The 21206-nt window shown below is 42.0% G+C and overlaps 1 protein-coding gene across 6 annotated transcripts in view; it reads left to right on the forward strand.

Annotated features, from left to right (window-relative positions):
• The first annotated feature begins 2074 nt into the window (after positions 1-2074).
• Scn8a (sodium channel, voltage gated, type VIII alpha subunit) overlaps positions 2075-21206 on the forward strand; it is a 115086-nt gene continuing 95954 nt past the window's right edge. For all 6 annotated transcript variants that reach the window (XR_001232232.1, XR_001232233.1, XM_013508490.1 and 3 more), the window contains exon 1: positions 2075-2398. Coding sequence is in view for 4 of the 6 variants with exons in the window: in XM_013508490.1 (XP_013363944.1) it covers positions 2123-2398 (276 nt within the window). In the remaining 2 variants the exon portion in view is untranslated. The remainder of the gene's footprint in view (positions 2399-21206) is intronic.

Raw genomic sequence — 21206 nt, forward strand, 5'->3', positions numbered from 1 at the left:
ATTTTTGGTCTCATAGTGAGTTCCAGGCATTATCTTGTTCTCTGTAAAAGGGATGCGAAAGAGTTTTGAAAGGGTCTGGGAATTAATACCGTCTGTGTAAGATATAGTTCAGTGGTGGTTAAGGGCTGACACAAGTCCTGATCGGTCGTTTTCTAGCTGTGACTTTGAGCATACAGTGTTAGTTCTCTAAGCTTAGGTTTCTGAAGACTAAATGAGTTATTGTAAGCACATCTGAAACACAGCCCATAGTCGGTGTTACTGCTGTAGGACCGTGGAAGGGGAAGAACTAGCATGGAGGAGGGGTTTACTGGGGTCAAAGCGGGGGAAGGAAGGTAGGAGGAAAGGCATCAGGGAGGGATCCTAGTTTGTGAAGACCTTATAAAAAAAAGCCATGGATCAGTAAAGCCTCAGCATTTTTGTGTGATTTCCTTAATGAGCCGGACTATGACTCCAGGAAAGTAGTGGGAGATAGGATTTATAGGATGGATGACTAATTATTTGTTATAAAAGAAGAAGTATGAGTTGAGAGGTTAGAGGTCTTTGGTTGTGATTTTTATCCTGGCCCCCAACTTTGGGCAAGTTTTCCAACCTCTTAGTACCCCGAGTTTCCTCATCTGAGAAATGGACCTTACAGCATCTTGCAGCACTAAAGTCCTGTGCTTCTTCCGTGGAAATAATTTCTCTGCCCTCTGCCCCGTGGCCTGTGAAATGATGTGTTTTGGTGCAGTGTGAAGCCCATGGCTCCGGCCTCCTCAGCCTGTGCTTTAAACAGGTGAGCTCAAGCCCGCATTCAGATTCCACAGGCCGAGCCCTACTCCCAGCATTCACTGCTGCACCTGAGCCGTAGATTTGTGAATGGAGCCCGCTGGTGCTGCGCTCCCAGACTCTTAGAGTTAATTCTACTACTGGCTCTCTTGAGGAGCCTGTAGTTTTATGGATACTTGCCTTGAAGTGGACCCTAAGGGCTAAGTAGGAGGAAAAAGAACAGTCTTCAGCCTTTAAAAAAAACTTCCTGGGCTGTCCTTGCGGTGCTCCCGAGAAAACTGCACCATGGATGCCAGGTAAGCTGCCCATGAGGCCCTTTTTAGACCTTTTAAGTCAGAAACTGAGCACTTCTGATTGTACCACCAGGATTGCTCCATTGCAAAGCATGTGTGTAAATCACCAGGATTCTGTATAAGCAGATGTGGAAATGGGCTTTCCAGAGGTCACACTTCACTCGGAAAGCACTGGCTCCCGTGAGGCTTTACATCGTGTCTTCTCAGAAGGGAATTCTGGTTTGTCGCTCCTGTCCTTCCCGTCTTAAGGAGCTCAGTAACCCTGCCTGCCTCTTCAGCCAGCTGAGCCTGCAGTGCTGCAGTGTGCTGCATCAGAGGAAGTTCTCTGGGATTCCTCACTCCCTGCTAAGCAGGAGGTCCCGTGAGCAGTGTCTGTCCTTGCCATGGAGACACACGCTTCATGTTTGTTGAAGAAATACTTGGTGAATTGAAAAACATTTGAAATGGAAAGACTAAAGCAGATGGAAGCTATTGTATCTGTATTTTGCATCTGAAAGGTTTTAAAGGTTAATTTTGCTTTCAGAGAATGAAATTTGAGAAGAGGGACAACTGACCCTTGTGTGGCACTTAAAGGAAGTCTCTGGGTAGTGGAAATCAAGAAACGAGGGTGACTTGAACATACAAGGATGACAGAGCTAACGTATGCTCCTAAGGAGTGTTAAATATATGCTTTATTAGTTTAGAATAGAACTTCTTTGAGGATATGAAATGCATCTCTTTTGTTGTATGTGGTTCCTGACAGTGAGTAGAGCTAGGCAGATATAATAATATGTGCTGGCAATTCAGGAGATGCCCATCTTTCCATCTTCCTGGCTGGTCCTTGACCAAGGGGTGGTTATGAACATTACCTAGTCCATTCACATGGCAGATTCTTTGAAGAAAAAAGAACCGTGTCATGGAAGAAACTGTGTGCAAAGGTTGTGCATAAAGGTTGAGCGTGAGATAGTTTAGTCTGGCCTCTTTTTAGAGCAGTGATTGATTAATGCTGTCTGTGTTGCTGTTTCTTCCAGAGCTGACCTGTCGGGGACGCAGCATAACTAAGGAAGCTGCTGCAGGATGAGAAGATGGCAGCGCGGCTGCTCGCACCACCAGGCCCTGATAGTTTCAAGCCTTTCACCCCTGAGTCACTGGCAAACATTGAGAGGCGTATTGCTGAGAGCAAGCTCAAGAAACCACCAAAGGCCGATGGCAGCCACCGAGAAGATGATGAGGACAGCAAGCCCAAGCCAAACAGTGACCTGGAAGCAGGGAAGAGTTTGCCTTTCATCTATGGGGACATCCCCCAAGGCCTGGTTGCGGTTCCCCTGGAGGACTTTGACCCATACTATTTGACGCAGAAAGTGAGTTGGAGGAGGCAGAGCTGCAGATGCCTCTTTCCTGACAGGCTATGGGAGAGGGGAGGAAGAGCTGTGTCTCTCTGCCAGAGTGGGGAGAAGTAGTTGACCTTTATTTCAGTTCTGGTTTATGGGGAGCACTTTGCCATTCAGTTGCTGTTCAGGGTCCTTTGTGGTTGTCAACCTTGTTAATAAGACTTCTGGTTTTGGCTCTGGGCCAGATGATCGAAAGAAGACATAGGGACTTGGGTGTAGCTCAGGGCACTTGCCTTCTATTCATGAGGCCCTGGGTTCAATCCCCAGCACCATCAAAAATAGAGGCTGGGGATTTAGCTCAGCGGCACAGCGCCTGCCTGGCAAGCTCAAGGTCGTGAGTTCGGTTCCCAGTACCGGAAAAAAAACAAAAAAGAAAAAGAAAAAAAAGGGGGCTGGGGATTTAGCTCAGCGGCACAGTGCCTGCCTGGCAAGCACAAGGTTGTGAGTTTGGTTCCCTGTACCAGAAACCCCCCCGCCCCCCCAAAAAGAAAAAGAAAACAGAAATGAAACAGGACTATGTACTAGAGCCCAAAAAAGAGGAGACAGTGAAAGACAGAGCTCTTTGGAATCTAATACACATTTGAAATTCTAAATACAAAGAACCTGTGATTACTGTAGAGACGATGGGGTTTGCTCTTATGCAGCCCCTTTGACATTAGAGCATTGCTTTGGCCTTAGAACATTTGCATAAAAGCACCCTGGGCAAGGAGGAAGACTTCAGGTCTTTGGCCTCCTTTCCAGATGGATTCTTGCAGCAAAGTCAGTTCTGTTCTTTTTGCAGGTGGGGAGCACAGGTGAAAGAGACACCAATCTTCACTGGCCAAGGGTTTCAAACTTCCCGAGCAAATATTTGACCAAATCTTGGGTTTTTTCCTCGTAGTTACCTTCTGAAACAAGGCAACAAGTGTTGAGAAACAAAGCCCTCTGGATGATTCACCAGCCGACTACTTAGCCCCTGAATCCTGAGGACTGATATCAGACACAAATTAGGGGACCCCTCATTCACCAGATTGTTAAAGGATTACATTGGTAGGGTTTTCCAGATAAGGGGAAAGTGGCTTTGTGAAAATATATATTTACAAATATAAAGCTTAACTGAACTGTCTTTGTTAATATAACTGCCCTGCTAAAACCACCCTTAATGAAACTGCCTTTTAATCTTTCGATTTTGGAAGAAATTTTAGCTTCTTTGACTTGATAATGGGACAGAAGCAAGAGACTTAGCTATAATTGTTGGAGCATTTTTAGTTCAAGATGACAACAGCAGTTAAATCATTCTCTACACAATATTACCCTCATCCATATATTCTGTTGCAGCTCAGAACAGCTGCATAGTAGGAAAAAGTGGACCAACAGTCTAAATGTTCCAAGTTTAAGGGACCAAACATGATATAATACAAAGAACAGCAGACCGGAAGTAAGACTCTTACTCTACTGTAATTCACTCTGTTATTATTTACGTTTTTCTTATTTAGTATATGGTCTAACTTAGCACAAATAATTTGCAGGTAAAAAATAATAAAGAAAGAATGAAAACTTTAAAAAATGAATTCATAACTTAGCTGTGACTGAGGGACAGGCAAAGGGGACCTAAGTCTCTTTGTGTATGTGGGCCTGAACTATTTATTTTTCCAACTCATGTGCAAATTGAGTCTTATTTTCTTAAACCTGACTTAAGGTATGAAAAACGTATAGAAGTATTAGTCATCACACTCCTGTTTTCCTTCGGGTCCCTTTCTCCCTGAATCCTGCCCTATGGATCCATTCCCAGGGCCCCAGATTTCAGGGGCCTGGCTTGCGAGTACAGACTGTCTGAAGAGAGTGGGTCTCTGGCCAAGTAGTTGATGGCACTTCACTGGAGGACAGGTTGGTCATGATAGAAAGTCTGACTTCAGCCTTTGACCTCACCACAGGGTAAATTGTTCCTAGAAAGGATAACCTTAATTGTAGTCGTTTAAAAAAAATACCTTAAAATACTACCATGCAGAACAGCTTATAAAGTATAAAGTATACTTATAGAGCTTAATATTATAAAACACACACACCATGTCAGGAAAGAGCATCCCTAGCACTTCAGAGGTGTGCACTGTATATTTGGTTAGTTACTTTTTATGGTACTGGAGAGTGAACCCAGGGCTTCATGCATCCTAGGTAAACACTGTGTCACTGAGATACACCCCCAGCCTCTCGTTGTGTGTTTAAATGAGGAATTTTTCAATTGGTTAAAATTAATATGCTTATTCAAATGTACTTGCACATCTTCAGTGGCAGTGCTAACAACCTCATATTTGGGGGGCAGGTACTGGGAATCGAACTCGGGACCTTGCACTTGCCAGGCAGGCACTTGTGCCACTGAGCTATATCCCTGGCCCAACAAACTCATATTCATTAGGCCTTGTACCAGGCTAAATTACCACGGCCTGCCCTAAAGGGCAGCACACTGAAAATTAACCCACAAGTCAAAAAGTTTAAGGGTAGAAATGACCGAAGAGGACATTCTTTTTTGTTTGTTTTTCACGGGCTGCCTTAAATAACTTTTGGCAAAATATAGTCTTTTCCTCTACTAAGTGATGCAAGTAGAACCCTTTACCTTTTCCTCGGGTCTCATTTGCTAGCTGATTAATCATTTTTCTGACTCTTCTAGAAACCTGTTTCTCATTCCCTTCCCTCTTACTTTTAGAGGGTGAGATAAAACAAGTTCCCTATTAATAGTTCTGGTTTTATCCCATTGTGGATTTCTTACCCCACAGGCACCCAGGACCCTAAGAGCTGAGTATCACCTTTTCAGGACACTTAATTGCAGCCCGGTGCTGGCTTGGCTGTTGTGTGTGTCTGAGGTCCTTGTTAGGTTTCACACTGGCTTTCCCAGTGGTACTCTGCAGATTGCCTCAGACCTCTCAGTGCTGCACCGTCTTCTTTCTCTTGGTACACTGTCCTAATGCCCCCTCTCTTTGTCTTCTTTCTCAACTGTTTGCTGCAAATACTTAGTCTTCTCTTTACCCTTGTCCCTCATCCGCCCACTTCCTTACCTCTCTGTACAGGGAACCACTGGTCAGAGTGTCTTCTGGAGCTGCTTCATGTGTGTGGAAGCCAAAGCAAATGAATGTAAATGTATCTTTTCAAGAACTTGAACTCTTACAAACACCTTTGTTCACAGTTTTCTTCGTACTGTTTTCTTAAGCCTGTTGAAGTTTTAATTTTGTCATTTATTTTCCTTTCTTTTATGCTGTAAAATCTTAAGTTTTATCATGTCAAGTCTCAGTTTATTCTCTGTCTAGTTACTCTTTTCATTGAATAAAATCAAAGAGCTTTTCATTTATTTCGCAAAGTGTTTCCCCGCCTTCACTTTAAAAAATATCTTCTGGTGCTTAATAATAGCTTGTTGCATTTTAAATGTATTCCTAATAACTATCTTAAGTAGGCAGCAAGAAAGTCCATGGATTAAGTTGAAAGGTGGCCTTCCTAGTTGATTCCTACTCCTTTTCCCATTTCTTAGAACTATAATTGATGTGTATCTTTTTTGTTTAATAGGTGTTAAAATTTTAAGAAAGTCCTATAAACAAAAGTTCAAATTACAGGGTGCATTGATGTCTCTTTAAATAGCACACATTTCTCTGGAATATGGAAATTACACCTCACTTTCCAAAGTTCAGTTTACCATCAGTTCTTTGTGTATTCCTTTTACTGCTAAGTGCTGTCCACTTAGCATCATAAGGAATAAGTATTTTGTCAAAAGACAGCATCACTCTCAATGGTGAAACCAGTACTAGAACTCATGCCTTCTAATTCTACATGCATTCCAAAATATTTCTAGTTTCTCGTTTTTAAAATTTTTAATTATTTGATCTACAGCCTCAATTGACTCCGTTCTTAAACTAAACAGGCAAATATCAAGAAAGAAAAATAAGTTCCATTTATATCTTGTGGCTTATTAACCCTTCTTAGGTAGGATAGGTCCTAAAAAGTACAGGGCTAAGAGCCAGACTTCTGAGGGGAGAGACAGTGTCCATATTCTCCCAGCCAGCTAGCACCCCTGAACAAGCTGTCCCGGAGACCTGGGCTCATTATCAACACTGATGCAGTTGCTCACTTGTACATGTTATCTTGAGACAATTTACTTCACCTGTCCATTTGTTATTTTTTTTTAAAGGAAAATTATCTTCTACCCATCACAATCCATTCCTGACCTATCAGCATAATATAGTGGAAAAAGCTCTGAACTAGAAATAGAAAACCTTGGCCATAATTCCAGTTTTGTCTCTTATTTGCCCTTAGCCAAAATCACTTAAATTCTGTCCGTATCTACAACATACGCCCAGTAGAGTTGGACCTGTGTCTGTCTTTCTAATTGTATTTCACACTTGTGCCTATGTAACACTGCTTCAGGTGTGGCATACACTTTCTGTTCCCTTAGTGTTTCTCACCTTCTGTTCTTCATCCTCCTCTTGGAATTTACTCTGTTCTTCTAACTTCACCTTTTGGTATTTTCCCCATTTGTCCGGGCCCGACCCACCGGTCTTTTCTTCTTTGTGGCCTAATTTGATTTTTCCCCACCTGAACTGATTCTTTGCATTCTGAGTTTGTGTAATACATTTAGGTCTTCAGCCTGACTGGAGAGGAAGTGATTTCAGGTTTCACCCAGTTTAGGTACGGAGGGTACCTCTGTTCCCAACAATCTTTTTAATTTTCTCTTTACCCCATTAAAGTTAGTACCATTGGTTTCCTCCAATACAGAACCCTTAAACACACGTACACTCACTGGTGTAGTCCTGTGAGCTCACACCAGCGTTTGTGCACACTTTCAGCAGGCGTGCAGCCCCGGGCCAGGCTGTAAAGGGAAGGGTTACGTTCATTCGGTGTGATGTGAAGTGTTGTTCATGTGCTGTGCTCACGCCTGCTTTTCCACAGTAACCCTAGGTGCTGCTTTCTATTTTAATTAAAAACTATATTTTAAAACTTTGTGGTTATTTTGTTGTTAAAATTTTTTTTCTAACAAGGTAAGAAAACAAAGTGGTATTCAGTTATTTTATTCACTAAACCAAGTCGAGGCAAAAGCTCTTGAGCCAGTGAGAGGTGGGCTGTTCTCAAGGGTGACGGATTAATAATGACAGGCGAACACGGGCCTCCTGTTCACTTCCCAGGTGTGGCTATGCAGAGGGAAAGGAACTTAATTAAGTGTTCCTAAGTCAGATTCCTCTTCTGTTGCTTTAGCAGACCAGGAGTTGAAAAATCTTCTCCCTAACCCATCTAGTTCCAGATCTTGGGCATATCACTTAACCATTCAAGGTCTCAGTTTTTCTAATCTAGAAAATTAGGATTCTGCTAAGAGCTGATGTCCCACCTATTTTACACAGTTGTAAAGATCATTTCTTTGTTAGCCCAATAAAAAACAAAACAGTCTATTGCCCCAGCCCTACTTCATTTTTTTCATGGATCCAAACAACAATCAGCAATATGGTGTATTTATTTGCTTATTATTCATCATCTTCTTTTTTTTTTTTTGGTACTGGGACTTGAACTCAGGGCCTTGCACTTGCCAGACAGGCGCTGTGCTGCTAAGCTGCATCCCCAGCCCTGTTCATCCTGTTCATCTTCTATACCCTCCTATGCTGGAGTGGTGCCTGCTGTGCAGTAAGCAGTCAATCAATATTTGTTGAATGAATAAATTAATCTTACGAGATAATGCACATGAAAACACTATGTACTTTTATAAGTGCTGTGCACATGAAAGGCAACATTAGAAATGTTTCTATCATGAAAAATTTTTCCATGTTTCAAAATGAACCAAACTCAAGGGAGAAAAACACTGATGACCAATATTTCTTTCTTAAAGAATTAATTTAGGAGTAAAGAAAGTAGATGAAGAGGTAGGTTTTCTGATGTTTTAGACATGTGTTCTGGGGGCTGGATTACTGTAGTCAGATGCCACCAGGCTAACCGTGGCTCTCCTGAACCTAAGGCCCGGAGTTACCAGAACACTATGTCATCAGGTCATTGAGCACCTCTCCTTAGTGCTTGAATCTTCTTTATTTATTGGTCATAAGTGTGTAGTACACAAACCTTCTGTCATGTCCACCTCCATTAACTGTTTTGCTGTTTTCTTGGTGGTGTGAGTTGTAATCCTCCTTCTATTAACTGACCATGCGGGAAGTGAGAATAACTGATGTGGAATAGCAACCTGTTTGGGTGGCTTCAGATAAAATGTGTGTGTGCGTGTATATGGTTTTGGGGATTGAACTCAGGGCCTTCTTTGCACTGAGCTGCATCCTGTGCCCTTTTCTATACTGAGGTGGGGTCTCACTAAGTTGCTAAATGGCGCAGGCTGGGTTTGAATTTGTGATTATACTGCCCCAGCCTCCCAGAGTGCGGGGGTGACAGGTGTGCACCACCACATCCGTTCTCAAGTACTTATTGAATGAGGCGTTCAGTTCTCTTGGGGGAAACAAAGTCCATTCCTTTCCCTAAAGTTGCTGGTAACATGGTGGCATATATTATTATATCACTTTGACAAAGCGGTCTTGGGATGTTTTCATAGCAAAAGTATTTGAATTAGGCCTTGGATTTTAGAAATGAGGTATGAACTGAAACAGTCTAGACAAGGAAGCTCAGAGAGAAGGGCAAGCGGATATATGAGAAAAGCCAGACCGTCTAATTTGACTGGGATGTGGGAATGGGGGGAGCAGTGGACGTGGAGGCTGGGAAAGGAATGCTGGAGCCAAAGCACGGATGCTGAGAGTGTTCGGCCCAGAAGATCTGTCCTTACTGGGCAGGCAGCAGAGAGCTACTGAGGGTGTTAGATGAGAGGAAGGGTACGTGATTACAAGTGTCTTAAGGGAGGGGAATGTGACAGTGACCTGTAGGGTGAATCTGAGAGAAAGAACTGGAATCCAGAGATCAGCTAGGAAATAATGAAGGCCTGAACTACAGTGGTAGAAGTAAAAATTAAAAAGAATGGATGAATTTGAAAGCTAGTATAGAGATGGATTGATGAAGCCGGGCATGGTGGTGCATGCCTACAGTCCCAGCACTCAGGAGGCTGAGGCAGGAAGATGGTTGCAAGTTTGAGACCAGCCTGGGCTACAAAGTGAGCTCAAGGCCAGCCTGAACTGCATAGGGAGACCCTGTCTCAAAAAGACAAAGACAAAAAAAAACTGAATTGATGGGATTTATGATTGATCGTGGAGGGTTCAGGAAGCAATTGTACATTTAGTCATTTGTTTGATAATGTGATAAATTGTTATTGAGTGTTTTCTGTGTGCCCACGCTCTGCTCTGTGTCCTGGGAAACAAAACAGACAAGCCACATATACTCTTGAAACTTATTTTTTGTTAGGGAAACATAATAAACACATAAAAATAATAAGAGCATTACAGATAATGATACATGCGTTAATGTATTTGAAGATAACACGGTCCAAGTACTTTAGAGGTTTGGGTGCTATATAACATGGTACTAAACTCTGAGAGTCCAGCAGAATAAAAGGCTGTATGGTCTCTCAAATAGTCACTATTTAAATAGGCCTTTAGCAAGTACTGAATTAGGATTTTTAAAAGGTAATGTAAATATTTTGTGTTGTGTAAAAGCCAGTGTTGTCACTCTGTTGAGAGTTTGCCAGTCTTAACATTTTTACGTGGGAAAAGTTCAGTACATTTTAGCATCTTGTGAGATATAGGAGTGCTCCCAGGTAAACATAGCGTATTCTCAAGAAAAGAACTGCAGATGTTCTGAGGTCTTGCACAAGCGTTAAGTTGTGATTCCAAGGTTCTGAGCCGCATATGTGGAGGAGCCAGCTTTTACCTGAATTCTGGGATTTATGCCACTAGCTGCACACCTCACCCATAACATGCCACTGGTAGGTAGTTTTAGGAACTAGATTTGGTTGACTTTTTAGGGTGTGAGCTATGAAATTGTAGTCTAATAAAAATTGACGTATTGAATAGAGTTATTTAACAATATTGGTGAATGTGTCCAGCTTATAATATGGGTAATTTTCTGACAATAACCATGTTTAAGTTCTTTCTTAGTCAAGGAGAGTAAGGCTGTGATCCTTACAGAGAGGGATATTTCTCTTACTGTCTCCAAGTTCACAGAAGAGATGTAAGTGGTTCTTTACATTCAACCCTGATTGGCACAATTTAAAATTAGGATTGCTCCATGGGAGTTTTTGTTAACTCTGAGTCTAAGAGAAGGTTTGATGCAAGCCCCGAAAATGTACTCCAATTCTGGACACTTCGTTGAGACTGCAAAGTTCAGCCTGTGGAATCCGGTTTAAATAAGAGTCCTCAATTTCAGAGGACTCTTACCCCACCTGTTCAGGATCAGTTGTCTCTCCTGCCTTTTGCCCCATGCCTTTCTTCCACCTTGAGACTTTTCGTTCTCTTGTTCATCCCCTCTCTTTTCTGTTATTTTCAATCTTCCCCTCACCTATTGACTCCTTCACCTCGGTTCGCAGACACACACAGACCTCCTCTCATTATTGGGAACCCTCATATCCCCAGCTGGTCTAATCATTTCTCATGCCATTGAGAAATGTAAAGAGGAACCTTTACTTGCCACTTATCGAGCTCCCCTCAACTCCTCCATCCTTGCAGCCTGGCTCTGCTTCCTCGTTGCCCTCTGAATGTTCCCAGGGACAATCTTTCAAATCCCCAAGCCTATGATTGTTAAGGTCTTATCTTGCTGAACCTCCATTTGTATTTGACATCACTGATTATGCTCTGATTTTTGCAGTTCTTTACTTCCTTGGCCCTTTTATCTCAGACTCTTTCTCTTTCATTCCTTCCACCCTTCCTTTTAGTGCTGATATTTCCCAGGGTTCAGTTTTTTCCCCAAGTTCCTCTTGTTTGGTACTTTTCCTGGGTGATCTCATCCCTACTCTCAGTACTAGCCCAGTCGACTCTGTTTCTCTGGCAGAAAACCAGCTCTAGTATTCTGCATCTCCCCTGTCACCTCTGTCTGGATTTCCTGCAGGTGACCTGCATGTTCAAAATGGACTCATTTTCACCCTCCCCTCTTCTTTCATCTGCTATTCTTGCTGATGACACTACTCAAATTCTACATTTCATGATTGACTCTTCAGTTTTCCACAGTCCCTGATAATTCGGAGATCTCAGTACACTGATGCATATTTTTAAAAGTGGGAAAAAAATTACAGCTCAGAAACATGAACTTCCTAGTTTAAATTCCCTCAGTAGTATGGGGTATAGCAAAGTTTCACTTCCAGGTCATGATGCATTTAATTCATAGTCTTTCTATCATGCTATGCTGTCTCTGTGGAGTATATTGTAGACAAATATTTAGTTTTGGTTTGCCACTATCATTTTTAGAGCATTTTCTGTCATTTTAGATTGCCTCATTAGGAAGTTAGTATGTTGGCTTTTTAAAGTTTGTTTCACATCATATCTTCAGCATGATATAAAAGGCATAAAAAAGGTAAAAAGATTTTTTTCAATGTAAAATTAATGAATTTTTTACGGCTAGATGAACTAAAGATAGAAAAGGTGAACATACAGTTTCAGCTGGATATCTAACAACAAACTGGATATAGTTATAGCTTAGTTGATTTTGGCTATAACGTATCTTCATGTCTGAGAGATTCATTCATACATTTAACAAGCATGGGTGAACTATTCACCTTGTGCCAGGTGGGCCTCTTGTTATGCACTCTGCTTGCTAAGCTTCTAAGCCGAGGAAGTCGTAGCACAGAGAAGAACAGAGAGGATAGGCCCCTGCCTTCAAGAGCTCAGGGTCTATGAGCTACTGACATGTAAATGACCATGACAATATGCTGTGATAGGACAGTGTGCAAAAGAAAGGAATGTACAAGTGTTGTGGGGCTACACAGGAGGGAAGGGTGATTCTGGTTAAGGGAGTTGGGTGGGGCGAGGAAGTTGTATTTGAGCTAGACCTTACAGTATGGTTAAAAAAAAATCACTTGGAGAAAAGGAGGAGGAATAGTGACGTATGAAGGGCAGTGTATACGTGAAGGCTCAGAGACATGAGAAAGCTAAACTGTTTAAATTAGTTTAGTTGTGACGGAGCACAGGGTGTGATTTGCTAGGAGTGGATAAAGTACGAGAGGCTCCTTGGATCCCAGCGCCTGCAGTACTGAGCAGTTACTGTGTTCTCCCACTTAGCATTCGCACATCTGGGATAACCTCTGGCACTCATTCTGAGCCAGTGCAATTTTGCAGGAGCCTCTGGGTCCTTTGCCCTCTTGGTCTAACTGGGGAGCAGTATGTGGATACTAGTTAACATGAATGTTAACCCTTAAATCTTCTAGAGGCACAGAGCTGGAGTGCCAGTTGAGTGTGATAGCAGCAAGCACACTTAGTGTTTATTTGGTGCTATATACTGTGTTACAGACTTTTTTGTGAGCTTTCATTTAATTCCCACAGTAGGTGCTATTAACCATTCTTCTTGTTTTATCGATAAGAAAACCAAGCCTTAGCAACCTGAAGCAAGTTGTCTAAGGTCATGATACTTAATAAGCAACAGAGCTGGGTCTTGAATCCAGTTCTGTTTAGCCTCAAAGCCTCTCAACCACTCTGCTACTTCTTTTTTCCAACACTGGGACTGAACACACTGAGCTATGTCCTCAGTCCTTTCTTTTGCTTTTTGAGTTTGAGGCAGGGTCGAACAAAGTTGCCCAGGCTGAACCTGAACTGGTGATCCTTCTACCTCAGCCTCCCAGAGTGCTGGGATTACAGGTGTGTGCACCACACCCAGACTGTTCTGTTTTCTGAGAGACAGGAGAGTAAAAATAGATTCTAGAATATGAGTTGAGAGGGTAGTATTCTCTACACAATAAGCCTGCATTTTGCTCACCCTAGAGCAGGTGCATTGCGTATACCCTAAGAGGGTAAAGGGGATGGGAGTGAGAGGCAAATTCATAGCAAAGGATAGCAAGGAAGAATGGCCACGGAGGAGGTCCAGCCCTGCCCTGCTCTGGGGAGGCAGCGTGCTGCTGGCTCAGTGATCAGGCGGGTGCACGGTGCTGCTGTTATGCCAGGTGTGGCTTCCTCTGACCAGGATGCAGGTAGGAAAAGCATCAGCTGCTCCAAATGTGGGTTGGAGGCATGGGGTTACAAAACCAAACCACATGAGGAGGTGTATGCGGATACACCTGGAAAATGTATAGCCTCAGACAGATTTAGTGTTGGCATTGTCTTCATCCAGCCTAACCTGGGGAGAAAACTGAACAGTTGCTGTGCTCTCTGAAGGACATGCAGGAGCTTCTTTTTGTGAACATTAAAGGAATTAGGGAGAGGAAATTCCTTCATTGACCTGAGGATTGGATCCAACCTGGTGTGGTAACAAGAGTTCTGGCCTGGAGGCCAGATCTGAACCTTAGTAACTCTTGCCCTGCTGGCCCTCTGTGCTTGTTTTCTTGTCTGTGTGGAAGAAGAGCCAGATTCAATGCGAAGGTATGAAGCTTTTTTTAAAAAATTATTTATCGAGACAGAGTTTTACTGTGTTGCCCAGGCTGCTATTGAACTCATGAGCTCAAGCAATCCTCCTACCTCAGCCATCTGCATAGGTGGGAATACAAGTGTGCATCACCAAGCCTGACTTGAGCAGTTTTTAATTGAGTGCCACATAGTAAGAGTATAGGCTTTGAAAATAGACTTCTTGGTCAGGCATGTTGGCCCATGCCTATAATCCAGCACTTGGGGAGCCCAGGCAGGGGGATAGCTGTGGGTTCAAGGCTAACCCGGGCTACAAAGTGAGTTTAAAGCTAGCTTGAACTACATAGAGGAACTTTGTCTCAGAAAGACAGAAAGAAAGAGAGAGGGAGAAAGAGGAAGGAAAGGGAGAGGAAGGAAAAGAAAGAAAGAAAGAAAGAAAGAAAGAAAGAAAGAAAGAAAGAAAGAAAGAAAGAAAGAAAAAGAAAGAAAGGAAGGAAGAAAAAGAAAGAAAGAAAAAAAGAACAAAAAAGAAAAGAAAAGAAAAGAGAGAGAGAGAGATAGACTTCCTTGGTTTAATTCTATGCTGCTTTGGTTTAATTCTGTTTTACCATTTATTAGCTTTGTGGTCCTGAACAAGTTACTTAACCTCTCTGCATCAACATCATCTATAAAGTAGCACCTATCCTATGAGACAGTTAATGTATAAAGCATTTTAGAAGGATGCCTGCCATGTGGTAAATGCTTAATAAACACTGACTGTTACTACAGTGATACCTCAGTTGTCAAACTCAGTTCTTTCCATATTTGTATTTGAACACTGAAAAGTTTAAGAACTAAACATATTTTCCCCATAAAAAATAATGGAAAACTAAATAATTGGTTCTGACGTCCAGAATTTACATTTATAAATTCATTTTTTCCACGACTTTACCAAATTTCACAATATTTTTTTTCTTTAACTGTATCATGGTTCTCAGAGTTTTCCTCTAAGCTTCACTGCTGGTATCACTAACTTTCTCTGGAGCCATGGTTATGATATTTTATATGAAAAAAGCACTTTAACGAATGTTTTATGTACTAACACAAGCGCTAGGTGTTGTCTGGGCAAGGGAAGTGCCTGGACGGAATCATCACCCCTTTGGGTCCACAGAGAGACCCAGCACATGACTTGCTTGGCCTTTACAGGTTTTTTCAAGTCGGACTTTTGGTTTGACTATTGCACAAAGTTACAGACACCAAACAGATTTTTTTTTCAAACTTTGCTGTTCTAGTAGTGGAAAGTTCAAGCTTGAAGCCGTTCAACAACCAAAGTATCATAGTATTTCTTCAGACAGACTCATAGGTAAAATTATCAGTGACTAAAAGGAATTACAGAGACTTGGATGATAAGGGATCTAAATAGTCACACACTTCCAACAGCAGCACAGACCTAGAAAAAAGTTTTGTCTGAGCCCACATGTCCTGCATTAGTTTGGTATATCTAAGAGCAGCTGGGTTGTACCAGGACATAGGACTCTGGAACACAGCCTAATTATGCCTTTGCTGGCACCTTTGTGGGAAAACCTCAGGGTGATATAAGAACCCAACTTATAAAACATTCCAGGAGAACGTTCATAAGCTGGATTCATTTGTGAATCTAACAAAGCGAGTCTTATACTCCCTTGACATAAATCTGCAGTGTATATTTGCACTTCCTAGCCAGTCCCGTTCACATCACCACTGCTTTTTCTCTGGCTTCTGGACATCTCCTCTGGTGGAGCACTGTACTACTGTACACGACCACACTGTACATAAGCACACCGCAGCACAACTGTGACAACATCTGGCGGACTCAGGAGCTGCTCCCATGGTTTGTTCACATGTACTTCAAGGTCCATTCATGTCTGTGAAAGTTTACAACTTGTTCATAAGTTGGGAACTTTTGTAAACTGTATTGTGATTTTTACTTGAGGGATCCACTACGTAGATTACCTTTAGCATTAAGATATCAAGACTCTGCAGCATGGTTTAGTCTTTTTGACTTGACAGAACATTTCCAAAGAATTTCATTGCCTGATGTAGAATCTGTTTAGATTCTGCTTTATATTTTCCTCTGTTAAAACAAGGGCGTTTTGAATGGACATTTATTTGTTGCCTGCTATATTGGCTGTATACATAGCTGTTCGGAAGGCAGTGCCAAATTGGTGTTGATGAGTGTACAGCTGGCCAGTTGCCTAGTTCAGAAGAGGAGCAGAGGTCTGAAAAGACAAGGTATATTTAACAGGCCCGTAAAGGCAAGAGTTTATGGCCAAAAAAGCCAACTAAGAATGAGAGGGTTAGGTAGTTCTAGAGATCAGAACAGTTAAGATGTAGGGTCTGGATTCTGAGAGATAGGATAAGTTAGTGGCAGTAGCACATAGCCAGATAGACTCAGAGGGGTTTAGTTCCTGACTACCCACTTGTAGAGTTGCTCATTAGAACTAGAAGGTCGTCAGATGCCTGCAGGTTACCTTTGCCCTAATTGAGATGATGACCTCCCAGAAGGTGGAAAACTTGGCTGAGTGGAGAGCCACGCTCCTGACCACATGCTCCCCAGCAAAGCAGGGGCTGGATGATGGACATTCTCCAAGAAACTAGCTGTTCTAAAGATACTCCATGCCTGCACCAAGCATTTTCTTCTACATAACATTCTTTCATATTTATGTACCCTTAGTTGTTTTAATTTATTCTTTTGTAAGGCTAAAAAGATTATTACAATCTTGGTGTAGGGGTTGGGATATGCTAGTAAGTGGGCTTTGGTGTTTTATTGTGATAACTGTACATCCATTGTATTACATTCACTGTGGGCTAGGATTTGTATGGCAGATGTGTGAACGTGCTGTGTGCAAAAGTCCCTTCCGCTGATCGTGTGCCCCAAAGACACACGAAGCGTCTCACCCTGAGTTAGCAGTGGCAGTGCTGGTACATCACGTGCGCCAAGCCCAGCATTGCTAATTAGAAATGAAAAGCCTGTGCTTTTCAGAAGGCTCATTTTATGCTGGCATGGCACATTTATTAATACTCCATGCCATAATTTGTTAAGAGCCGTTCCACAGCTCCTAATGGGCCTTATGCTCTAACGCCTTCACTGGTGTTGTTATAAACTAATATTTCCCCTTGGGCAGTAAACCACAGTCCAATTTCAATTTTCCTTTAACTCATTTACTTCGCAATGATCTAATTTAAGACAGATGAAGTAAAATACTGTTGGACTTTATGGTCATCAAGTAATTGTTGCTGGGGGCTGGGGATTTAGCTCAGCGGCACAGCGCCTGCCTGGCAAGTGCGACATCGTGAGTTCGATTCCCAGTACTGGGGAAAAAAAAATAAAAAATAAAAAAGTAATTGTTGCTTAAGAAGTACTCTTGGAAGAGTCTAAAGCTTGCTGTCCTCCTTATTCCATGCAGGCATTGAAGGATCTGGTGTTGGAGCACAGGTTTCAGCAAGGGATGAATCTTTTCTGGCTCTCTCCACCAGTTTAACAACAATGGCAGAGGTTTAATCAGCCGTGTGAATGGCTTGAAATTAGATTATGTATTTATTAAAAAGTCAGCGTATCCCCAGTCATGCCTATTCATTCATTCTGCCGTATTTGCTGTTTTCTGGAGAACAGAGGATGAGTAGGGAAGACAGTACAGGGAGAAACATTTTGGATGCTTTTCTGCAGGAGGCTGCGTCCTGCTGCCCCCTGCCGATGTAAGTACGGGGTTATCGGGATAGTGCTGAGCATTGCTGTCCCTGGACTTGACAGACTAACTTCAGAGGATGAAATAAGTAACTCAGGAGAATTCTACCAAGATGTAATGTGAAAGGATAAATACTAATAGGCTTTCTCCTTCAAAATATGGTTTGCTATTTTCCTGTGCTTCATCTTGGCTATTCTTTAAAATACCTAAATCCTAGAATCACAGATACCAGCTGGAAGGGACCTGGACGCACCCATCTGGCAGCCCTCTCTCAATTTACAGATGAGAAAAATGAGATCCATAGAGATGCAGTGGCTCATCCAGGCCACCCGACTAGGTAGATGTAGATGAAGAATGACGCAAACATTTCAGGTCGTAAGCCGAGAGATGACCTGCTGTTTCCCCAAACCTAGTAGGCACAGACTCCTGGGTTCCTCTGCAGTCTTGTTTAAGGAGAACATCTAATGCTAGAATTTATGAATCTGCATTTTCTAAAAAGCTACTCAGATGATTCCTGCACAGCCAATCTGCCTTGGTCAGAACTGATATTAGTACAGCCCATGGGCTGGGGATATAGCTCAGCGGCACAAACGCTTGCCTGGAAAGTGCAGGGTCCTGAGTTCAATTCCCAGTATCTAAAAAAACAATAAATGAATGAATAAATAAATAAATGAAAAATCGCCTGGTACAGCCCATGGATCATATCAGTTCTTCCATCTGTTGTTCGGTGACCCACTGGATGGTAGTTTTTACATTCCTGAGCCATTGGGCATGCGAGAACTGTATGAAATTTCCATGTCCATGGGGTGCTGTTGGAACACAGCCATTCTTGTGTGTTTACACCTTGTCTTTGCTTGTGCTCCGCAGCTCTACTTGTGCAGAGCCGAGTTGTTGCCGCAGAGACTGTACGGCCTACAGAGCCTACAGCACTCACCACCTGCACATTTCTGCAGAGAGACTGCCGGCACTGAATGTATTCTCTGCGTCACTAAGCTCTGCAAGTGCATTCTCCCTGTGCGAACAGGGAGATTCCTAAGCCTCAAGTGTTTGTGCTGAGCTGGACACCATCTCACTTTCTGCAAAAAAGATGAATTTATGAAAAACTGCATATGAGTTATCTGTGAATCTAATTATTTTAATGACAAAGTGTATTTTGTTGTAATGCAACTTGCTACTTAGTGTGGAGAATTTGCTTTCATTTCAGGAGGTTTAGTGTAGACCAGATGTTTATTTTTCTTTGAATTGAGGAAAGATCTGTTTTGAATTGAACTCTGGGAGGCTGAAGCAAAAGCATTGCTAGTTCAAGCGCAGCCTGGGCAATTTAGCCACTAAGACCCTCTCTCAAAATAAAAAATAAAAAAGGGGCTGGAGATGTAGCTCGGTGCAAAGGCTCTGGGTTCAATCCCCAGTACCAGGGGGAAAAATCTCTTTTTATACATGATGAAGATAAAGGATATCAATATTTAGAAAGTGATAATAAATTATTTTTATTTTTGTGAACTACTCAGTACCTAAATTAAGAAATTTCTGTTTCACCCATAAAATGTCCCTAGTAAAGCCTTTTTACTTGCAAAGTCAATTTTTTAATTCACTAAAAATACATAGTTTCCCTCACAGTCATCAGTCTTCTACTTGCCACGCGTCACCATACTGACTCGAAGTCCTTCCTACCTCCTTGTTTTTCTTTAAGGTGTAACAGTTTCAATTACCTGATGCCTTCTTTTTCTCCTTTTCACTCACTTCAGACAACATAAGCATTTTTCATTAACCAATCAGCACCACTTATTGAGCACTTGCTGTATGCCAGGCCTTGTAGTCGCTGATTCTGTGATAGGAAATACCCGCTGTGTTCCTAGATCTGTATTTCTGTCATGGCTAAACTAAGGGACAAGAGAAATGGAAGGTGCAGAGTATGTTACTTTTTCAGATCCTGTTGTTTGCCTCCTAAGGCAGGTAGGCATTTTAATAAAGGCCTGGCCTGCTGGTTTTTAGGTTCTAGGATATGGGCCAGTGTTCTTTCATTGCTGCTTAGCTTCTTTATGTAGTATACCCCAGGGGTTCAAATTTCCCATTCACCAGAGAGTCCATCCCCCACACCAGCTTCATTCTCTGCCATATAGCCACGAAATTGCCTCTCAATCTAGCACAGTAGAAGCTATAGAGAGGCTCTGAGCTCAGCATAATGCACTGTTCTTTGCTGTGGTGACCTTTATAGGTGGTGTCCCTCTCCCGAGCTTTTGTAAGATGCATAGAGGCTAATAATTCCTCCTTCAGCAGAATTCACAGGAATATTATGAGGTTGAATGAGGAGGTTATTTCAAAGGTCTGGCATTTTCATAGAGAGAGTTGCTATAGAAACACAGAAGGGTACAAGTATTTCAAAGAGGGGTTTTGAGAAGTCCTCCGTATTGGTTTCTTTGAGAAGCCAAGAAGGAGAACAGCCATAGTTCTGCCCTTGACCTATTTCAGGCTAACTCCAGATCTGCTACTTCATCTGACTTTCAAGATTAGGCCTTCCCTGCAGTATACCCCACCAGAACCAGGACACTTTAGTGCCGGGAGAATATTAGCACTCACAGTGTCAACACGGGGTGCTACATTGGGAATGTCCAGAATATATGTAGCTTCACAGTGGCTCTGCTTTTCTACTGCAAGGACGCTGGTGGGACGCTGGTGGGACCCTGGCAGATAGGAAAGGAGAGAACAGAAGGAGAAAGGAGTGCTTTTTAAAAAATTAAATCTGCTGACAACTGTGTATGGGGAGCCCATGGAGTGAACATTTTATTGGAACTATGGAGGGAAGTGCCTTCAAAGAGCTTGACATCTAGGTGTCAGATGGGGGGTAAAAAAAGAAGTGTGATGTTAGTTGTGGATTTTTTACAGATAATCTTAATCAGGTTAAGAAAATTTTCATTTTGCCTAGTTTGTTGAGTGTTTATTACTAAAGAATGTTGGATTCTATCAAATACTTTTTCAGTATGTTAATATAGTCATATGGTTTTTCTCCTTTATTAGTATAGCATATTAACTTGATTTTTTTCATGATACACCACCTTTCCATTTCTGGGATAGATCCCAGTTGGTTGTAGTGCATGATCCCTTTTTTGTTACTGGATTTGGTTGCTGACATTTTAGTCGAGGTTTTTTATGTTCAGATTCATAAAGGGCGTTAGTGCAGAGTTTTCTTTTTTTCTAGTGTGATATCTAGTTTTGTATCAAGGTAATACTGTTTTTATAGAATGAGTTGGGAAATGTTCCCTTCTGGTTTTTTTGGAAGAGTGTGTTTTAATTCTTTAAACATTTGGTAGAATTCATTAGTGAAGCCATCTGGTCCTGGGCTTTTCCTTGTGGGGGTTCATTTTTTTAATGCAAGGTACAGAGGAGTATTTATAGTAAAATCTCATTTGAGGAGAGACTTTTAAAGGATGTATCTGTATACTTGTATTTATATAGAAAATTTTTGAAAGGATGTACAAAAAAACAGCAAAGGTTATCATTGGGTAATAGGATAGAACTTAGTCTTATATTCTTTTTTATTGTAAGCACCTACCACTCTAAATTGGAACAATAGAAACTACCTAAAATTACTTGCACTTGGCTATTTGCCTCTGACCTGGTCTCCTTAGGGGCCCCCAGTGTGGTAGACCTTTTCATCTTCCGCCAGCG

This window comes from Chinchilla lanigera, unplaced genomic scaffold (genome assembly GCF_000276665.1).
Source record: "Chinchilla lanigera isolate Chin_1 unplaced genomic scaffold, ChiLan1.0 scaffold00146, whole genome shotgun sequence".
Classification (NCBI taxonomy): Eukaryota; Metazoa; Chordata; class Mammalia; order Rodentia; family Chinchillidae; genus Chinchilla; species Chinchilla lanigera.